Source organism: Dermacentor albipictus, chromosome 5 (genome assembly GCF_038994185.2).
Source record: "Dermacentor albipictus isolate Rhodes 1998 colony chromosome 5, USDA_Dalb.pri_finalv2, whole genome shotgun sequence".
Classification (NCBI taxonomy): Eukaryota; Metazoa; Arthropoda; class Arachnida; order Ixodida; family Ixodidae; genus Dermacentor; species Dermacentor albipictus.
Genome location: NC_091825.1, coordinates 156,596,120 through 156,617,879, shown reverse-complemented (window position 1 = coordinate 156,617,879; position 21,760 = coordinate 156,596,120). Strand labels below are relative to the sequence as shown.

Below are 21,760 nucleotides of genomic sequence, written 5' to 3'. Positions count from 1 at the left end.
ATAAGCCAGGTCCCCTGCACGGCCGACTCTTCAGGAAGAGATGTGTGGTGCCCAAGGCGCCAGCCAACGCATATTGAGAGAAACGAACAAACGGGTGCGCTCATTCTGTTTTTTTTTTCGTGTTTTCCGTGCCAAATCATATCATGTGACAGTATCAACTTGCCCAGCTTTTGAATATACACCATACAATAATGAACTGCTTACAACACGTAAAGAACTCTGCGTCTTTCATCAGCAAGTGACGAAGCCGTAGCTTACGCAACGCTGCACCGCTTTATCTAGCACAACTGTGGAACGAAGGCAAGGGAAGTTCGGGAGAAGCAAGGGACGCGGTAGGGTCGTCAGGTCAAGTGGGAAGGATTAGGGCCCCGCATTTGAGCAGCGGGGTTGCGGGGAAGTGCGGGCTTACCAGCCGTGAACGGGTGCACTGCGATCTGATGCGACGATGGGCTTTGTCCGGCTCTGTTGAACGCCTGCACGATTATGGAGTAAGCCGTGCTGGGCTTCAAGTCCTTGAGCACCGCCGACTCGGCACCGCCTGTGACGGTCTGGTAACTGTACGGCAGGTTCGAATCGTAGGCCTTGTAGCCCACGTAGTAGCCCTGGATCTTGCCGTTACAGTGCTCGGCAGGCGGTCCCTGTTGTAAATTTAATGATGGAGACATGCGCAAGTTGAAACGGGATAGCGTTTGTAACCGGAGCGTCGTTTCGTATAACGAGCTGACGAGATGGCAGCACTAATTACGCCCACGGTGATTGCGGATTTCCTCGGGTGCAGTTGTTCCGGGCTCCTAATGCCATTAGTCTTCTGCCTGTCTTCATTCGTCTTTAAAGAAACCGAATTCTGTTTCCGCTAAAATTTTTTATTTTTTATGCCTTATTTATTCCTTCGCCGAACTAAGAACAATTCATTTCTTACGTGGTGACGAAGAAGAAAAAAAAGACGCATAAGCGTCCATTAAACGCTGAAGAAGACAGATGTTCTTAATGGACTCCAATTTGTTTGGATTGAAAAGACGCACCATTTTATTGTTTCAGCGAGCTGACATCTTCATTTCATCTCCACGGGACTTAATTCCTGCGCCGCTCAAGGTTAATTTAATGAAGTGTGCCATGCCAACAGAGCTGAACAATTGAAGCATTCTCGCAATATAGCTGGTGAATACAGGAATCGCGCTTTGCATTTCCCTAATGTATTCCATAAGTCTGACAAAGTCCTTTAAAACGTTCAAAACGAAGGTTCTCCGGCAACAAAGACGTTAGCACCGATAAATAAAAAAAGACATTCTAGATCAAATACTGTTTCATATCCTTTTTGTCATTCCAGGTCTCCCCTTGCGGTTTCCTTACGAGAAAAGACTGGTCAATCGTGAGCCCACTTCGATGACTCCGACGTAGGAGGAATGCAAGAAAACGTTATTGTTTTTGAGTAAGAAGCATAAAGGGATCCGAGGAGCTTGCAAGTTTTGTCAGCCATAGCCATATATGAAGAAACCAATAACTGAAGCCACAGAAAGCGTTGGGGAGATTAGTTGGTATGTTTATAGATATCTAGAAATGGTAAGGAAAAGGAAAAATAAGGTAAATGAAATGTCAACCTGCCGCAAGTGGGACCCGAACCCACATATTCCACATTGCGCGTGCGGCGTTTTGCCAAACAAGCTACCTAAGCGGCCATCCTCCCGCACACTTTACTTATATTTATTTACTGTACTTAAGAAGTTTGTGCTTATATGCGGCGGTGGCTGTTCCTCTTCTCTGACACGGTAGTTGTGCTGATAATGTTCATAATAATTCTTCGGTATTTGTCTAGCAGAAGAAAATAGGCCCCGGGAAAGTTGGCTAGCGGCGCTGACTGCCGTGGCGGCGGATCTGGAACATCCCTTTCACTGCAGGCGTCACGCAGCACGTTACGTTAATACGGGCTCTTTTACTCCACGGCGCCTATTACTTCGGGACGTTAAACTCTATCGATTATTGGCAGGTAACGACGAGCAATTGTTTGACCGAAAAGTGTTTCATGGTATTCGCACTTTATCCTGATCGCTGAACGAGTGTGTTAATTAATGTTGAGCACCGAACAGCGCTTTGTTTCCGTGCAACGGGTTGTGGCTATGGCATGCAGGGGAAAATTAAATTATTGGGTTTAACTTGCCCAAACGACTTTCTGATTATGAGGCATGCCGTAGTGGATGACTCCGGAAATTTCGACCACCTGGGCTACTTTAACGTGCACCTAAATCTAAGTACACGGGTGTTTTCGCATTTCGCCCCCATTGAAATGCGGCCGCCGCGGCCGGGATTCGATCCCGCGATCTCGTGCTCAGCAGCCCAACACCATAGCCACTGAGCAACCACGGCGGGTGGTCATTACGAGTAGCATTGCATTGTTTACTACAGGTTGGCGCATTAAACAAGGCTGCAGAAGAAAAACCAAAACATTGCGGCGGGAATCGTTCCTCTTAGTAGCATGAATTTGTTTCGTTTTTTAGCATACCACATGGAAGGTTGAGCGGTGGGAAATCAAAGAGAGAGAGTGAGAGAGAGAGAGAGAGAAAAGGAGAGAGAGAGAGAGAGAGAGAGAGAGAGAGAGAAAAAAAAACAAGAAAAGAGGTAGTGTACAAGATTATCTGCCCAAAGTCGACAGACGAATTCGAATAACGAATGTAGTGAAACGTGCATTTGGCAATACAAAGAGAAAACAATGCAGTTCAAAGAATACACTGCAAAAGTGCTGTGCACCGACCTTCCACATAACCATGAGTTCCTTTTCTCCAATTGGCGTCGAATGAACGTCCGTCGGTGGTGCTGATGGAGCTGCGTTTGAAGCGTAAGAAACAAGCTGGAATTTTCATATACAATGTCATGTCATCTGAAGCAAGGCTCGGTGGCAATTATTTTTGGAACGCGTGCACATGCATCACTGGCGCCGAAAGAAACGGGAGCATTATGGAAGTTTCTGAAATAGGCAGTAGCGAACGGGTCTATGACCTGATGCCTTGAACCTGTGATGGCATCAGCCTGTGTGATGAACGCACATGTCAAAGCTTTTGGGAATGCGGTGAGACCACAGTACATCTCCTCAACTACTGTCATCTTCAAGATTAAAGGCAGACCTTGCTTCCTACATTAGGACGACCGGATGACAGTGCATTCACAGAAGAAAGTTTATAATGTATATTGGGACAATGTACTCCACCGTCGCCCACGAGGAAATGACGAGAAGAGAGAGGTTAACCGAGGGGACCGATTTTTATTAATCATATCACGGGAAACCATCAAACAACGACACCAAGGAAAACATAGGGGAAAGTACTTGTACTTAATAATTGAACTTGGGAAATGATAAATTAATGGCAATGAAAGTGGATGAAAAAACAACTTGCCGCAGTTGGGGAATGATCCCACGTCTTCGCATTACGCGTGCGATGAAAGCCACTCAATACTGCCGTGCTTTATAAAAACGGCTCGGCTTTGCAATCGTTTTTAGTCGAGTGGTGAATGCTGTTCTGTGTGTGCGCTAGCGCATACGTCCCGCTTTCGTTTTACTTTTCTCTCTCTACTGCCTCTTCCCCCAATGTGGGCTAGCAAATCAGATGTAATTTGGTTAACCTCCCTGCATTTTTTTTCGTTTTATCTTTCGGCATGTGTGCGTAATAGTGACTGTTCCTTTAGCACTTTTTCCCCAATTGTTCGTCTCTCCCGTGTGCGGTATTAAAACGCACTTGTGTGAGGCTAACCTCCTCGCTTCCCATTTATTATATCTTTCTCATATTTCGCATTTAGAAAGCTGCTGAAATTTGCGGACTTCAATTCCCCGCTTTATATGAGTTTTTATGTTTTCATCATTTAGGTTACGTTTATATATTTCTTATATTCTCTTCTCGTCCTCACCCGTTATTACCACTTTCGTGACATCACCGATGAAGTAATGCGAACAGCATCACATGCCACCAAGTCATAATGTTCTCTTTACACATCTTATGCATTGACGCAATGAGAATGCGTATATAATATCGATGGACAATAAGTGAATCTCTGCGAGATTTTTCCCGGCATTCCTTTCATGACAGGTTGTGCCATGCAAGAACGCTATGCAAGAAAACGTCATGCAAAGTATCGCACTAACTTTCCCCTTGCCAAAATAAAGAATGCGGACATGTACATGCACACACGTGCAAACGCACACGAGCACAGCGCACGCGAAGCAACTAGACGATCCTTCGTGCCAGACTGCCGTGGTGACAATCTTTCTCGCTTTCCGTGCGTTACTGCCGAACATAAGTGAAGGCACGAAACAAGCGTACGAAGAATGTCTGCTTTTTTTTCTGAGGCCGGCTGCCGCAGCTGCCACTGAGGGGAAGGCGAGCCCTCAAAGCGCCACCAAAGCGAGCAACGGTCGTGGGGCTCGCACCTTCCTCGCTGGTGACAAAGTGCACGGCCACCGAGGGCCCGCTGAGCCCGACGTCGTTCTGCGACACGATGTGTCCCGAGTACTCGGAGCCCGGCTGCAGGTCCTGGAGGTACGCGGACGTCTCCGTGCCGGGAACCGTGGCGCTGGACAGCTTCCGGCCGCGGCCTGTCAACGTCGCGAGACGGGAAATTGATTCGTTTACCGTCGCTGGCGCACCAGCGCACGCTGCTGCTTTTGTGGACACAGCATGGTCAGCGAATGGACGCCCGCCATGCTAGAACCATGCAGTATTGTAAAGCCTGTTACTGTTGTTATCCAATCGGGGGCCGCATCCAGGAGCTGATCGCAGATTGAGGATTGATTCGTGATTGGCCGAAAACTGACTGTTTGCCACCATCACTGGCTAGGGCACTTGTCGCTGCCAGTGATGCGTACAGATTTCACGCGGAAGCAACAGTGCGAGCTTGGTCCCTGGTTGGTTGGCGACAGCACAGCTGCCACAGCAGTGTACGATTTTGTTGTGGAATAAGCATACAGAGCGTTCGGAAGAACAGAAAAGTTTGCCAGGGAAGAAGTGCATGGAACGGGAAGGGAAAAAAGTTTCGTGTTCGTGTGACAGGGTCTTGTGGATGATTGATCTTACGCCTCCGGACGAAGGGAGAAATGAATAAATACTGAGGGAGCGGACAGCTTGAGGAAAAAGAAAGAAAGGATGACTAGGCCGCACAAAGGTTAAACGTGTCCGGAATACGGCTGAGGCTCTCGCAGGCAAGACGAGGTTTGTGGGCGGCAAGACAAAGGACAAGGAATGGCACGCGAGAAAAGAAAGGCGGGGCGAAGAAGTGGCCGTCAGGGCCGCTCCATTGGATTTGCCTCTTTTCCTAAGGTAACGGTCCAGACGTTTGGGGATCGCCACGTAGGAAGCAAGAAAAAAAAAAAGGGGGGGGGGGGATGGACGATGCTATTACCAATATGATTCGCTGTCCTCCTCACGGTGTCAGTGCTAATTTAAGACGGATGTATGTAAGGCGAGAAAATCTCTCCCATGTCTACATACGATACATTGCATTCTATAGCCAAATTTTGCGCAGTGTTTCTTTGTGCTGTCAAAATTTCTGCTTTTAGCTTATGTTCAGTGAGCGAATTGTTCATGCTGCATACCATGATTACATGGCCATGGAACTAGTAAGCGCCCATATAAAACATAAGGAAAGTGCTGGTAGAAGAGGAACGAATTAAATAACGGACGCACAACGGCGCTCTTTTTCGTCCTATATGTACTACTAACCAACCCAATTGCCCACACTACTTGGATGCAACGCTCAACGCTTGTGATGCTAGATCATGAAAGTGGACTGTATAGTGAACTCAAACGCAGGCGCACACATCCCTTCTAATGCAATATATTTGTTTTCGAGCGCAGTGTGCGTAGCTAGCACAACTGCCGTTTTCTTTTTTAATTTGAATGCAAAAGAAAGGAAAATAAATTGTGAGAGACACAGTGCTATAGGAAGGATTGAGTAGAATTGGACGGATCTGTCAATTTTACTAAAAGACCTGCTTACTTTTTAAAATAAAGATGCGATGTCGGAGGTCAAGAAAACGTTAATGCGGTGTAGATTTCAGGTAACACTTCTAGCTTGAAGGTAGAAAAGAACACCTGAATAAAGGTATGACCTTGACTTAATTATAAAGGTAGTGGTAAATATTGTAATTGAGAACTCAAATCAACCTCTACTGAATATCTAAGATGTTTCCGACAGCACATAAAAAAGCGAAATTACAATGCCTTGATGGAGTATGCGCCTCCAGCCGTATACAGAACAGCGGTTGCCCCGGAGGCGTACAATAAATACTTCCTGCACATAATTAGGAGTATTTTTAGCCACCTGAAAAGATAAGAAAGAAAACGACACGAAAAAAAAAATTGACTACATGGGGTACGATAACATTGGATACAACGAACACGCGGGTTTACTTCTATTTCTATTTTTATAATAGCACAACACTGCTCCAGTAACTGTGTAGCAAATTTACAAACACGTGACAAAGGAAGTGGTCTTAAAGTGTGCGCATGCCGGCCAAGACAATATCACAAAACTGAAGGCACCTCTGTTTCCAAGTACATTAATATTCCTCCTTCTTCTCTTATTAGCTTCTACACATATTGAACTTCTTCAATAACAATTACTGAGCTACCACTTTACTGGCAGACCCGTGCGAAGCAATTCCTTTAGTTTTTCGATATGCTGATTCCAAGTAGCTCGTGTTCAGCGGCATAACCACGAAGTAATTAAGCATGCGTTTGGCTGCCTCTCGGGGCCAACGAAACAGCTACGGAGAACTTCCAGATTTTATTTCTCTCGGTTGGATCAGGGATTAGAAACTGAGCTTTTACGGGCAGTACAAATAGTATATGACCAACAAGTGCAATTACCGCTCGTGGAGGGACGTTCTAGCGCGCATCGTGCTGTCTGCCTTCGCGAACGTGATCGATATGCCAGTAGGACTGGGAAATTGTGGATACACGTGGCACCAGACAAAATTTAAACGCTGTAGCGGTTCTTTTTCGTGTTCACGTCCCACAAGTTTTTGTCTGGTGTTGTCACGCAGCATTGCAACCTGAAGATGAACAGTACGCCTTATTGAACGAAAAAAAAAATGCAGTTGCGATTTACCGGTAAATGTGAGAAAAATATGTTAGCATTGCGTCGCACGTCTTTGAGGTCCCGGATGCATGATTTAAAAGTACCATTCACAGTATAGCACAGTATTGTTCAGGAGCTCATTCAACAAACGTCCTGCTGCCTCTTCGAGGAGCGAAGTGAAAATAATGGTGATCCTATATATATATATATATATATATATATATATATATATATATATATATATATATATATATCAGAGAGTGAGTGAGTGAGTGAGTGAGTGAAACAACTTTATTTTGTCCACTAGAGACGTCAGCAAACGCCACGCCACCTGGCTAGGCCCACTCGGGGACCATCAGGTGGAACCTGACGGCCCTGTCGCGAGCCCTCTGGACTGCCAGGGTTTGAGAGGTCTGATCCTGGGCCCTAATCAGCTTCTTCATTTCCTCTGGAGTGAAAGGAGGACCGGCAGAGGCGCAGCCCCACAGGACATGTTCGAAGTCCGCATAGTCACCACACAGAGGGCAATCCGGGCTTGGGAACCGGTCGGGGTACATTGTGTGTAGCGCTGCGGGGCTCGGGTAAGTGCTTGTTTGCAGTAGTCTGAGAGTGACTGCCTGGGCCCTGCACAGCGAGGAGTGCGGCGAAGGTAGGACTCTTCTTGACAGATAATTGTATTTGCAGATTTCGTTGTACGAGCAGAGAGGCTCGGGTCGCCCAGGAGAGGACGCGTTGCCCAGCGCACGGTCAGTCAAACCTCGTGCAGCCGAGTGCGCCTCCTCGTTGGGGTTGATCAAGGCACCCTCAATGGTCCCAAGGTGCGCAGGGAACCAGGCCAAAGAGTGATGTTTCATGTCTTTGGTACTTTGGATGATACGTAGGGCCTGGGGAGCCACCATTCCCATCTGAAAGGCCCTGACAGCGGCCTTAGAATCCGAATAAATCGTGTCATGTACACTGTCCGTCAATGCAAGAGCAATAGCAACTTGCTCTGCAACGCTGGAATTAGAAGTGCGGACGGTAGCGCAGCTAAGGATTTTAGCATCACAGTCGATGACCACTGAGGAGAAGGCCTCTTCTTGAACGTAGGAAGCAGCGTCTACGAAGCATGTTCGGTCCTTGTTCAAGCGGGCACTGGCGAGCAGAGCTTTACCCCTGGCTCGCCTTCGTCCTTCGTTGTAGGTGGGATGCATATTTCGTGGCACCCGGTGTATGTAAATTTTGGACCTTACGTCGCTGGGCAGCTTCACAGCGTCGAGACTGACGACCATGGGGTTACGTCCCAGCTTGCCAAGTATGGCTCGGCCCGCTGGGGTACCGGAGAGTCTGACGAACTGGGAAAATTCTTGGGCTTCAACGATTTCTTCGAACGTGTTGTGAATTCCCAAATTGAGAAGGTCTTTTGTGTGCGTTCGCATGGGAAGGCCGACGGCAAGCTTGAAGACTCTTCTGATTAAGGCGTTGATCTTGTTGCGCTCCGATACGAGCCAATTGTGCATAGCCCCTGAATAAGCGAGGTGGCAGAGCACGAAGGCGTGGATAATGCGGATCAGATTGTCTTCCTTGATTCCGCAGTACCTATTGGCGATTCTTCGGATCAGGCCGAGGGCGCTTTCGGTCTTGGAACAAATGCGTTTGAGGGCGGCTCCATTGGCCCCGTTTGACTCGATAAACATTCCTAGGACCCTGATAGTGTCTACCCGCGGTACTGGGGAGCCCTTACCGGTGAATAATGTAATGTGGCTCTCTGCTGCTGGCTTCCAGGATCGGTGTGAACCGCCTCTGGGCCTCTTCTTGTAGAGCAAGAGCTCGGATTTAGCGGGCGAGCACCTTAGCCCGGTGGGGATTAGATACCGCTCCGTCACATCGATGGCCTCTTGCAAAGCACCCTCGACCTGCCCTTCACATCCACTGGAGCACCAGATGGTGATGTCATCCGCGTAGATCGTGTGGTTAATGTTGGGGATTTTGTTCAAGGCCCTCGACAGGTTGATCAGGGAGATGTTGAACAGCGTCGGGGAGATCACCGCCCCCTGAGGTGTTCCCTTTGGACCAAGCTGGATTTCGTGGGTCAAAAACTCGTCAATCTTCAGTCTAGTGGACCTTGAGGAAAGGAAAGATCGCACGAAATTGTACGCCCGTTTGCCGACGTTACACTCTGTCAGGCTCTTGAGAATAAAGGCGTGCGATATGTTGTCAAAAGCCTTTTCCAGATCCAAGCCGAGAATTGCCTTAGTGTCGGCGGAGGTAGAGTCAATGATTTGGTGCTTGATCAGTCTCATGGCGTCCTGAGTCGAAAGCCCCGACCGAAAGCCAATCATGTTGTGTGTATAGCATTCGTTAGACTCGAGATGGTCAGTAAGGCGGTTAAGCATGGCGTGCTCGGCCATCTTTCCAACACACGACGTCAGGGAGATGGGCCTTAGATTGTCGATGCTCGGCGCGGTAGAGTGAAAGTGCGGTAGAGAGAACTCTACCGCACTTTTTTCCACTTTGACACATCTAATGATAACGCATCTCACTGTATTACTTCATCATCCCTCTCTATCCTCCTCGACTTTCCTGTGTTCTGCCTTTCCCATAACCTCGGTGTGGCTCAGCAGGCAAGAGCAAAGCTCCTCCGTGAGACCTCCCAGCCTTTCTTTTTTCTCAGGGAAGGAAACTACCTTTTCCAGCCCTTCTCCGTTCCTTGTATGCGTTCTTAAGAATATAACAATGCTCGATGAATGCAAAGGTCTGTACTCTAAACATACCAACAGAGGCACATTCAGAGTCAACTGCATCCTAGCGCGAAATGCGTTGTCGCCTTATACGTCCAGGAGCTGGCCACGCACAGCAAGACCCGCAAAAATACAGGCACGCCGGCCAGAGAGAGGTGAAAAAAAAAAACCGATGGTGATTGCCTGTCTGCGCTTTCTTTCTTTTTTTTAGAGGCCCCATCACGACATCTCTCTCGTGTAATGACGCCAGCGATTCAACGACGATTTCGAAGGCCGTTAGGGACCCCCGAAAATCTGTGTCTTGCTCCGTCTGACATTGGAAAAGCAATATATGCCGGGGAGGTGAGAGGCCATGACATCTGGTCATGCTCTCTGCACCTTTTCAGAACTGTACAGCGTTTCTGACGTCGGGCCAGGCTGACTCTACCACGGTGTTGGAGTCTTATGAGCTATTTTCGTCGTAAAAACGGTAGCCGTCATCTTCTACGACTCTGGCTGTCGAAATTCACAGAACTATTCATTCGGAAGTGCTCATTGCCATTGGTTGGCCGCCTTCGCTAACAACGTGTGCAGCATCAGGATTGGCTCGAACCTGCGCTTACGAACAGTTCTAACTTAAGAGCTTTTTCTGTTCTTTGTTTTATTTTTGAGAATATGGGCGCAGAAGCAGAATCTTGATATATATATATATATATATATATATATATATATATATATATATATATATATATATATATATATATATTATTATTATTATTATTATGAACCTTCCCACCGAGTTACCTGTCCACGCTAAAACAGGTACACGCTTTCTGGCGAGCCAACTACGGAGCGCAAGAACAATGCGAGAAAAAAAAATATCTCTTTTAAGTATACTACACCAGAAGCCGTAATATGTTACAATATTTTTTGCTTGTTTGCTTTTCCTTTCTTTCTGTCCTTCGTCATTTGCTGGTAAAACGTCGTCTTTGTTATTACCGCTCGCTGTAACGGGTGATAAAGAATTAATAGAATCGAACAAAGACAATCCTTCGATAGTACGGCCCCAGTACGTTCGCCAGCCTGCCGCGAACCCCTCCTGCGTGCGAGCTCTGAGAGCTGGGCTCTTGATTGTCGTGAAAAGACAGATGGAGGCAGTAAATAGACGTATTATTATTATTATTATTATTATTATTATTATTATTATTATTATTATTATTATTATTATTATTATTATTATTATTATTATTATTATTATTATTAGCATATATACACAGGGCAGGAAAGGGAAAGCGAGGAGCAGGCTGGCACCTGCCACCGGAAGGGGCACAACGCCTGCCTACTTTTAGGAAGGAGGGGACAGAAACAGAGAAATGGAAGATAGGAAGAGAGGGAGAAAGGAGGTACGAAAGTAGAACATGACAAATCTAAAAGAATAAAGTAAAACACACGTAGCACATGTCACACACACCATAGGTTGCACACAGCAAACCGGTCACTGCAAATCACGCGACTACAGGATGTTAATATTTTTTTTTATTTGGATATACTGCAGGCCCGCTATAGCCTGCGCAAGAGTGGGTACACAAATGGGTTAGTAGAAGGTACATAAAATTTCTAATTATTCATGGTGAAAATTTAATACACTGTATTAGGTTCAAAAAAGAGTCAGTGTTATCGCAACACATATTATCGTTAGGCAAAAGGGAATATTTCTGAGCGTTAACATGACTTAATGGTTGGCGGATGATTTTGGAATGATTTGGTCTCGATGAGTGTTTGTAAGGGTCTCGCAAGTAATCAGAACGTGTTATGTTGAAATGGCCATCGTATAACTGATAAATGAATTTTAGTCGTGAAATTATCCTTCTCTGCGACAGGCGTTTAAGATTAGCCCTTGCGAGCAAACCTGAAGCACTAGATTGCCTAGAGTAATCCGAGTATATAAATCTGACTGGTAGTTTTTGTATACCTTCTATTTTATTAATGTGATGTTTTTGATGTGGATGTAAGATTGAATTGGCGTATTCTAAGCATGGCCTTATTAGTGTCTTGTAATCATTTAGTTTGACATGTGGCGGTGTAGTGCGTAATTTACTTCTCAAGAGTGATATTTTCGTTCAGATTTCTGACATATGGTTGAGATATGTGGCTCCCAGTTAAGGTTAGACGTGAGTTCAATACCCAAGTATTTCACCTGATTACATTTGTTGATTTTAGTGCTTCCCACCATATATGTAAAATTAAGGGGCTCTTTTTTATTTGTAAATGAGATGCAGTGGGCTTTTGTTGTGCTTAATTTCATGCTACAGGAGTAGATTGTCTGCAGTGAATTGTTAAGTTCTATTTGATTGATTGAGTCATGTACGGCTGCATACACAACACAGTCATCAGCGAACAGTCGCTTCTGCACAGGGTTCCTAACGGCGAATTGTATATCATTATTATACGGCAAGAACAAGAGTGGTGCAAAAACCGACCCCTGAGGTACTCCAGAGTAGACATCAACTTGCTGTGAAAGATGGTCGTCGGCTGCTACATACTGTTTCCGATTTTTTTTAGGAAATTGAAAACTAATGATATTATGTTGTTCTCACTACCAAAAGCCATTAGTTTCGTGATTAAATCCTGATGCGAAACCACGTAGAACGCATTAGAGAAGTCTAAAATTATTGCATCTAATTGGCCATCGTCGTTAATTGTGTTAGCTATGTCATGAGTTAATTCAGCAAGTTGAGTTATAGTTGAAAGAGCTTATCTGATGCCATGCTGTTGTGCGTTTATTAGTTCATTTGCGTCTAGGTGAGCTATTATTGCCTTAAATAATATATGTTCCATTATTTGACAGCATGAGCTGATTAGTGACACTGAGCTGTAGTTATTTAGATCTATTTTCAAGCCCGATTTGTGTATTGGAATTACTTTAGCCCTTTGCCAATCGTCTGGTAACACTGACCTTTCAAGAGAAAGTGTGAATATCTTAAATAGATATTTAGATACCCAGATTACGTATCGACTTAAGAATGAGTTAGACATGAGGTCGGGACCAGTGGATTTCTTTATATCAAGTTCATGCAGAAGAGACATTACGACCTCTTCACTTACGGTTAGTTCTACCATGGGTACATTCAAGGCAATAGGATAGTGTCTGAGGTGTCAAGGTACGTGACGTTCTTGCAGACATTGTTTTTATTTGTGCAAAGCATCTGCACTTGCTATAACAGTAGTGGTTTTATGAAAACAAGTCAATCGACCATCTAGTCTAAGGTGTAAGAACAAGCTTGTCACTAAGTCACACTTCATTTTCTCTACACACACTGACAAGAACTGAACGGGCCAACAAGCGTACCTTTTATGTCTGGAAGACGACGTGTTTATGGTGATTAGTATCATCATATTGCCTTCAAAAATCGTCGCAGGGTTTATGAATCTTTCTGAAGGTCATGTGGTTGCTGTTCCTACATAACTTCCGCCATTTTTCTGAAATAAAGCTTTCCAAAAGTCAACGCTCGCTTTGCTTGCTTCTTTCTCCTCCGTGTGTTATTTGCGCTGTAAAAGCTAAACCGATCCTCTAGACAGTGCAAGGACTATGAGGTCAATTCAGAGTTTAAAGAATGTCAGTTATTATTGACAACCCACAGAAATTGGCTGTAAGCAAGCAGTAGAATCGCCTGCCCACGTGTGCTCACAGAGCTTCTTCATTGATGCGAACATGTTTAATGTCACCCCGTATTACCATTCCATAAGTATTCCGCAATTCATTGTTCGGGGAGACCCCGATCATGAATATAGATAAACGTCGATATGCCGTCCACTGAATAATGGAACGAACCTTTGTGAAGGCGGGTGCGCGAGCTGTACTTTTCGTACCGCTGCTCGTTTTTCGGGGGAACGGGTGCTCACCGTTTTCCCTCCAGTAGCGGAGGAGGAAGTGAGTGACCTCGGCGAACGGCTTCTTCCAGGATACCCGCGCCGACCTCTTGCCGATGTCGTCCACTCTGACCCCGATGGGAGGCGATGGGAGCTCTGTTTTCGAGGGAGAACGCCTTATTTTATTATCCTCGGAAGGAAATGCGGGTTAGTTACGGAGCCACTTAGGCCTCCTCTTTCTGTGGCTTCTGTTTGCCAAGGATGAGGACGAAGAGAACGTTTCGATGGAGGCGCATTCAGGAAGCACTTACGAATTGTCAGTGATTGTAGCCTTCCAGCGGGATGCACGCAACACGGATACCTTTTTAGTTGCCTTTCGAGACGGTTCCGAGAAAACTACAGTGTTCCTTCAATAGTAACACTTATTCTAAACCCAATTCTTATTTCCTAATTGTGGGAGGGCTTTTTTCCTTAGTCGCTGTTTATTTGTAAATACGTTTGTTGATTAGGGAACTTACGAACTTCGCTATTTACTTAGCGGCACTGAAATTCGATTAAGTAACTTCTGTGAATTTCAAACAGCTCTGCACACTACTCGGCAGCATTTTCTCCTCTATCGCTCAATCCCAATCAACCGCTTCCGATATATTCCGGTGTACGCACCCGAAAAGAAATAGGAAAAGAACATGTGCTACTTTTTCGTCCTTGTCATTGTTTTGCTGACGCTGGTACAATTGCCCGACATATTTAAAGCAAGGTGCCTGTTTCAATTGCAACATGTAATATCATAAAGTAGGTCTGTGTACTTGCAGACCTACCTACATTAAAGGCTAGGACTAAACACGAATAGGTGAAATATCTTTACCTTACTATTAATCATCTTGTTGATATAAATTACATCGACGATTTTGAAATTCTTCGCAGTGTGGCCTCCAGGCACCGCCATTCTACGTTTCTTTGTACTTCTGCTGTTAGTACTGACTGTTTTAATTGCGCCTTCTTTCCAAGAGCTATCAGCGAAAGGAATCATCTGTCCGAAGTCGCCGTCTCATCCTTATTAACTGGTTTATTCACAAAACGCATCGCTGACATCCTGATTTGTAACTGCTAATAGAATTTTTTTTATCTATATGTGACTTGGGGCTTCTAGTAGCTAATAATTTCCGTGCATGTTATTTGGTACTAATAATTTTCCCTTTCACCTATTAGAATTAAATGCAAAAAATATGTAATGATCACTTTCGATAATGCTAACTGGTATACATTTTTATTTGATCCACAGCTGTAATAACACGGTGCGAGGCCTGACAGTATCTATAAATAAATAAATAAATAAACAAATAAATAAATAAATTATACTAAAGCGTGGGCTGCATTATTGCCTTCGTAATGGTACGTCACACTTACAGTGCAAGCTCTTCTGAGATTGTGCTGATAAAGCTTTCCTTTAATGCTCTGCACTCTTATGGCTTCACCAACTTTTTTCTATCTTAATCCCGGAAAAAAGCTCAGTAAGACTTTATACAGTCTAGCGATGTCACCTAAGAAGGTACAACGAATGATGTATGTATATACAATGTTGTCTTTTTTTAGGCAATAATATCCTTTTTCTTTAAAGAAAGGCTAGGAGTGTAGCAAATGTCGAGTTTTTGCAGAGAAATTCCTAACGGGGTGGACATACTTTCTATCTAACAACATAGCTTCATATTACTAAATAAAATAATGTTCATTGACTTTTTTTTAATACAGCCTCAGTGGCATTTGTTTACACGGCAGCTTTGAAGGCAGTCATATTTTTATGCACGCCCATTAAAAAAAATCCTATAAATCGCATCTAATTTCGGTTGTTCATTGACAAATTTCGACGCTCAATCCAAGCGATAAGGAAACTGAGAGCACCCCGTAGCTAAGTGAGACAGAAATACCTCGTGACCGAGTGCTTGACGAAGCTTGAATGATGGCATGTTGCGGCAAATACTGATGCGACATTTCGCGGCATATGCTGATGAGGCAAAACGTGATATCAGTACCTGCCGTGACAGGCCGATACGTTCAATTTTAAACTTCGTTGCGCTTTTCCCTACGCGGCGTTTCTGTCTGATATCATAGCGGGGCAGCCTTTTTTGGTACTGCTGGAACGCTCGCTTTCCATATTACCAGGATTGAGCATTGTAATTTGATTATGAATAGCTCCATTCGGATGCGGTTTTCAAGCTTTCCTAAAAATAAAATAAAATAAAATAGAACGGGGGTGCATCCAAATATGACTGGCTCCAAATTTGCCATATGAACAACTGCCTTTAACGTTCTAATAAAAATCTACTTAACGAATTTTTATGAATTAGTCTTCTGAAATTCACGTTATCAGAGGCAAAGTATGCCAGCCTAATCTAGGAACTCCTCTGCAAAAACGCCACGTCCACTATGCGCATATTATTTTTATAACAAAAATATGTAGAGTCCAAAAAAGAAAACATGCCACCCTGTATACAAAGGTTTAATGCGTACCTGCTTATACAAGCACTACATGTTAATCTGCAAAAAAGTGCCACTGCGCGGCACTTCTAATGTGTGTAATCAGATAATGAATAACGGCATAACGCATTTACATATAATCCACGCAGACCTCTAAACAAAAAAGCGCACGGTATTCAACTGTTTGAAATTTCAAAAATGTTTAGCCTACCCTTATTCGCGGGTCACAGCGCATGTGAAATTCGTGGTCAATCTTCCAGAATGGGCACGTACCACTGTTGGCACAGGGGGATACCATTCAATCTACTTGCATACTCTCGCTTAAGAGCTGTGTTACATGTGTGACGTTCTTGTCCCTGCATGCTCCTCTCCACATCATTCTTCGCCCGACAAGCATCAAGCATTGCTGACGTCTCACGATAAGCATCTACCTGAACTGTTCGTTGCATTTCCGTATAGCTTGGGAACAGTGGGGCGTGTAAATATGAGAATTGCACGACAGTGAAGTTGTGACTTGGGCGGTGCATACGCGGTTGGCGCAAAACGGAAATAGGGACGTTGTATGTAGAATTTAATTGACTGCTTTACAGAATATGGCCAATAAATTCTTGGGAAGCGTGCAAGATGTAGGAAACCGCTTAACGGAAAGCTTCGTTTCACATATATTCCAACATGCGCTTGGAATCTGCATACATATTTTTAATGGCCTCTTGTTTATAATGATGGCTCCGTCATCTTCGAGACTAGCGCTTACTCCGCGCCTGAAAGCAACTCCTGTTAACAGTATGTCGCGAAATGAAGATAGAGTGCGACTTGCCTTTGCCTTTTATATTTATATGTTCGTGAATGTATAGAAGGGTGTGCTGTAGATTTCTGATCCTGTGACAGCGTTTCTTTTCATTTTCGGGCTACATTTATTTTTATAAATATATATATTGTTATTTAGGCTATGAGGAAAGGAGTAGCTGTCACCATTATAGGGTGACTAACTCTTTCATTTATTTTAAATTTCAAAAAAAAAAAATGCTAGCAGGTAGCTAAAATATTCTTACAAGGAAGAGCGTGTGTACCTTTAAGGAGTCATATTCACCCCAGAATAAATGGTTCTGCAAGCAGTGGAGGGAGAAGGGCTATCATGTTCTACCGCAGGCAATGCTTTAGTGCTACGATTTTTTTCGGCCTGGGTTTCTTTAAGCACTTGCTTTATTATACGACAGAGATTAACAGCAACGTCCTGGAGTGATAGCGGGGCATTAATAATTAAGAGACGTTCGCCTAACGTGTCGCCATCAAAGATTAACGCGAAGATTCCTCGCGCTGCTCCGGGCAAGCTCTCAAGGGATCGCATGACGTTAAGGCCCGAAATTACGTGCATGCGAGCCGCTGCGCCGACGACGCAAGTCGTTACGACGGAAGGGCCGGGTTATAACAATTTGCCGGAGTTGGGGTGCGCCATCACTGCAAGACAGAAACGCGGCACGCATGGAAAAAGGAGCGCGTAATGAGAACGCGCTGCGTTAAGGAATGGGGTGGGGCGGGATGGGGATGATGGCGGCGTGTAATGGCCCTACTTACCGAGCACGAAAAGCGATCGCATGGCCGTAGCAGTGCCGAACCTGTTCGTGACGTGACACGCAAATTCTCCGGTGTCGCCTAGCGTGCTCTTGTGGATGAGCAGGTCAGAAGCGATGCCTCCCGGGAAAGAACGGTCAATGACGTCATACCTGTGGCAAGGCGGAGCAAGCGACGTTGTTGGTTGACATTGCTCTGTGTTGTCTTATGGTGCTAAGCTAACGTTTTCGATACAGAGGGAATAGATTTTGACTTCATTTTTTTGCACGCTATACCACTCGCATAATAAATAACTAAATCACTTTAAATTTCCGAGACGTATACTTTCGCCGTGATTAATACGCTCGCCTACATCTCGTTTCAAACATACCCGAAGATTGTACCACAGCGTAGATTTCGTAACGGTATTTTCGCTATCGATCTCGCTCTGACACCAATTTTATTTGTACCACCGCGTGCTTTTAAGGGCTTTGTTTCGTGACAAGTATAATTTCTATGCAATTCGTCTAGAGCTTAGTACTAACAATTTGTTTTTATTTTTCTCTTGTGCAAGCACTAAGTTTTTTTTTAAGGTCTTGTTTTTTTTTTATTGATATGATATAAGGAGATGTTGGCGCACAATTTAAGGCGCCGGCTACTCCTCATCTCTTGAGTGGTTCCGTCACACATCGTACAGGGTTCAAGGTTACATATCAAATAGTCTTTTCACACAAGCACCAGGACTTATCTCGCAGCGTTTCCACAGGAAGAGTATGACGTAAGGAACACATGGTACATACAATATTGGTTGCAAAGTGACACCTCTACGCCATTCTGAAATTGTAAGCCGATTAGTTGGGTGCTTTCAGGTAGCCGAGGATATGTTTTAAACTCGAGATCTTTAAATTTGAGTCGAGCACTCAAGTTCGTAGCCAAGTACACTCAGCTATTAATGTTAGCACGGACTTTTTCAGGAGTTTCAGGCATGCAAGCGAAAAAGTTCGTGACCAAATATTGCGTCAATGTATGGCTTACAGTAAGGTTTAATTGGCAGTCCGCACAAATAAAATAGCGGCGTCCAACTCACCGTTCCCTGAGAGACTTCTCGATAGATTTATCGTCTTTGACCCAGGCTATCTGTAGTGGCTCTTCTCCGGATGCCCCGCAGTGCAGCGTCACGATGCTGCCCAGGCGCACTTTGATGACCTCGTGTAGCTTGCGTATTAGTGGTGGTACTGCATTTCACAAATATTTATTCGGGCAAATGTGTATGCCATTTTATACTTTGCGTGGAAAAACAAGGCCTTATATGTACAGAGCTCAGATAAATGGCCAGCAACGCGCAATCACACAGACGACAGTACCTAACGCCCCTCAGCGCGCTCTGTCCTCGGCGGCCACAACCCACGGACAGCCCTAGTTCCAGCTTTTATCCCTCCTCTGACCCTTTGGGTGCCGTCCAGAACTAGCTGTGCACGCTTATAACATCAGACGATCTCCATAGGTTTCCGCATTCCGGTATTTATTTTCACATCCTAAATAACCTCACTGCAATACACACCTGGACTGTGGTGAAGTTGATGAAAGCACATCAGTCTTTATGGGACGCATATAAGACCCTTGCCCCGTTCACGCCGTCTGCTGAAGGACACTGGCGCTATGACCATAAAGATCCACACTAGCGCTGCGACAAAGAATTGCTGAATTCACAAAGCTTTTCACTCATGAGCGCTATTTTCTGTCGAGCAGCCACCTTCACGAACGATATGTCCGACATCGCCATTAGATAGCATGTGCTCAGAAAATGTCATGATAAGCTAAAGGCATTTTTCATGAATACGTGATAGTTCAGGCTATCCTTGCCGCGTATCATTTTTCATCGAACGTTGATTATGAATTAGTTCATATTCTGACTTCCTGCGCCCTCGTGTGAACTTACACCAATATTTCCAATTTCTATGGTGGAATGTACTATTATTGTTTCGCGTACAGTACTTGTAATGATGTGATTTATTCCTCAGTGTGTGCAAGGCTCAAGGATCACTTCTTTGCTCTTCGTGCACTGATCGTTCTGGTAACCTACTCTCTGATTGAACGTTCGCGAATTGCCGATGCATTGCGCCCAGACTGTACACGTGGTATGACAGGTTATGCATATCATAAGAAGCCAACAAACACTGAAACCAAGGACAACATAGGGGAAATAACTTGTGCTTAATAAATGAAATGAAACGATAAATTAATGGAAATTAAAGTGGGTGAAAAAACAACTAATTTATCGTGTCTTTATTTCATTTATTAAGCACAAGTAATTTCCCCTATGTTGTCCTTGGTATGAGTGTTTGTTGGCTTGTTATGATATAACTAATAAAAATCGGGCTCCTCGGTTAACCCCTTTTCTTGTAGGTTATGCATATGTTATTTTATATTTCTTCTTCCCCTATCTTTTTTATGCAATTGTTTCTTTGTACTGCAGTGGTAACTGAGTTCGAACTGCGCATTTATACTTTCCACTTATGTTGCTACGTGGAAGACTGCTTAGACAAAAATTAGACATTTACGCTTATCCCTTATTAAGGGTAGCGTCGTGGGCGCGAATCAGGTGTTGACTGAACTTTTCTTCACGGCAGCTTGATCTGTATCATTGCTTTTGTCTTTCTTTTTTTTCACTGCAGAGCTGCGGCAGATAGAGTGGCCCAGGTACTTTCGACCTCAATGTCTCCGCAGCAACCTAGTTATGACAGAACACTTTCTGGGTAATATGTAGTGCCCCAAGACGAATATCATTTTTTTATTTATTTCTTTCTTTATTTTAGCGCGCTCTTACCCTCACTCCTAGAGCCATATCGCGTCAGCTTTAAAAAAAAGAAATAAATAAAATAAAATAAATAACTAAGAAAAATTTGATACTTAGAGAGCAATGTGACGCACCATAGCAAGAAGCATAACAGGCCACAATTAGCCTATGCATATGAAGTTTCGGCCTTCGGAAGTAATTCAGATTTTGCGAACAATTAGCAGGCATTAAGCAGCCTAGCATGAACTGCACATTTGTGCTTGTCGCAGTCCCATTGTGGTTGTTACCTTTTGTGAAAATGAGATGAAATAAAACTAGTGCAGGCGCCAACCGTATCCTTTTCGATCAAGTCGTACATCAACCGTGTTTAATGGAAATGTCAAACGTTCAAACGCTGCGGTTGCATATCCTTAATGACAGTACAGCTGTAGCCACGGTACACACACGCACACATCGCGTAAATGCATTATCACATATATTCAAAACAGAACAGTCAACAGAACGTAATCCACAAACACATGCATATATATAGCGACATTGAAATAACAGAAGAAAAAAAGCGTTAATAACGGTTAAGAATGCAGCTGTCTTCGAGAAAAGTTTATAACACTTTTAAAGCACTCTTATGCAAGGCCGTTGTTGGCCGAGGGCCCAAGGAGTTTTTTAAACTGAAAGGTCTGCTGTCTAATGTCATTATGGCTTAATTGTTGTGAGAATAGTCAATGTAAAACAGCGTTATCTTCACCTCCCACCCCATCCATTTTTAAATGTAAAAGTCGCTGAAAAACACGCCATAATATTTATTGTGAACACAGGGCTGTGGTTTGCAGGGCTGCAGAGTGACGTAGCGCCGGCGTTATCAGTGGGATGACAACGGTGGATGACGGTAGATGATGAAGGTGGCGTAGAATCGAGTGGAAAACATCATCTTAATCGCGGCCAAGATTAGGATGAAGACGTCGTTTTGTGTACAACCCCAGGGTGCGCATTCGGCTCAAAGTTTTTTTTTTTTTTTTACTACGAACTATTCGTCATCAGACAGCCGCCTTTAGCAATCATGTTGGCTGTTGATGTTCTGTTGGGAATATTTCTTACGAACTACACTGGCGTTACAGCTGCTTCATGAATACGAAACCAGGATCAGGGTTCACTAAAACGTACTTACCCTAGGACTGTTGGCTATAGCAGGTATCAACCAGTCATGACGTCGGACATATCATTAGCGAACGCGGCCGGCTAATAGCAAACAGCACTTACGAACGAAAAGCTTTGTCAATACGGGCCCAGCTAGGAGCATGATGAGCCC

The 21,760-nt window shown here is 44.4% G+C and overlaps 1 protein-coding gene across 1 annotated transcript in view; it reads right to left on the bottom strand.

Moving 5' to 3' along the window:
• Positions 1-21,760, bottom strand: part of LOC135902305 (cell adhesion molecule Dscam1-like) — a 32,903-nt gene that overhangs the window by 8,536 nt on the left and 2,607 nt on the right. The window contains exons 3-8 of the mRNA XM_065432273.2: positions 18,745-18,892; positions 17,682-17,830; positions 13,665-13,787; positions 4,415-4,579; positions 2,747-2,817; positions 410-638 (exon numbers count right to left, since the gene is read on the bottom strand). Of these exons, the coding sequence (XP_065288345.2) occupies positions 410-638; positions 2,747-2,817; positions 4,415-4,579; positions 13,665-13,787; positions 17,682-17,830; positions 18,745-18,892 (885 nt within the window). The remainder of the gene's footprint in view (positions 1-409; positions 639-2,746; positions 2,818-4,414; positions 4,580-13,664; positions 13,788-17,681; positions 17,831-18,744; positions 18,893-21,760) is intronic.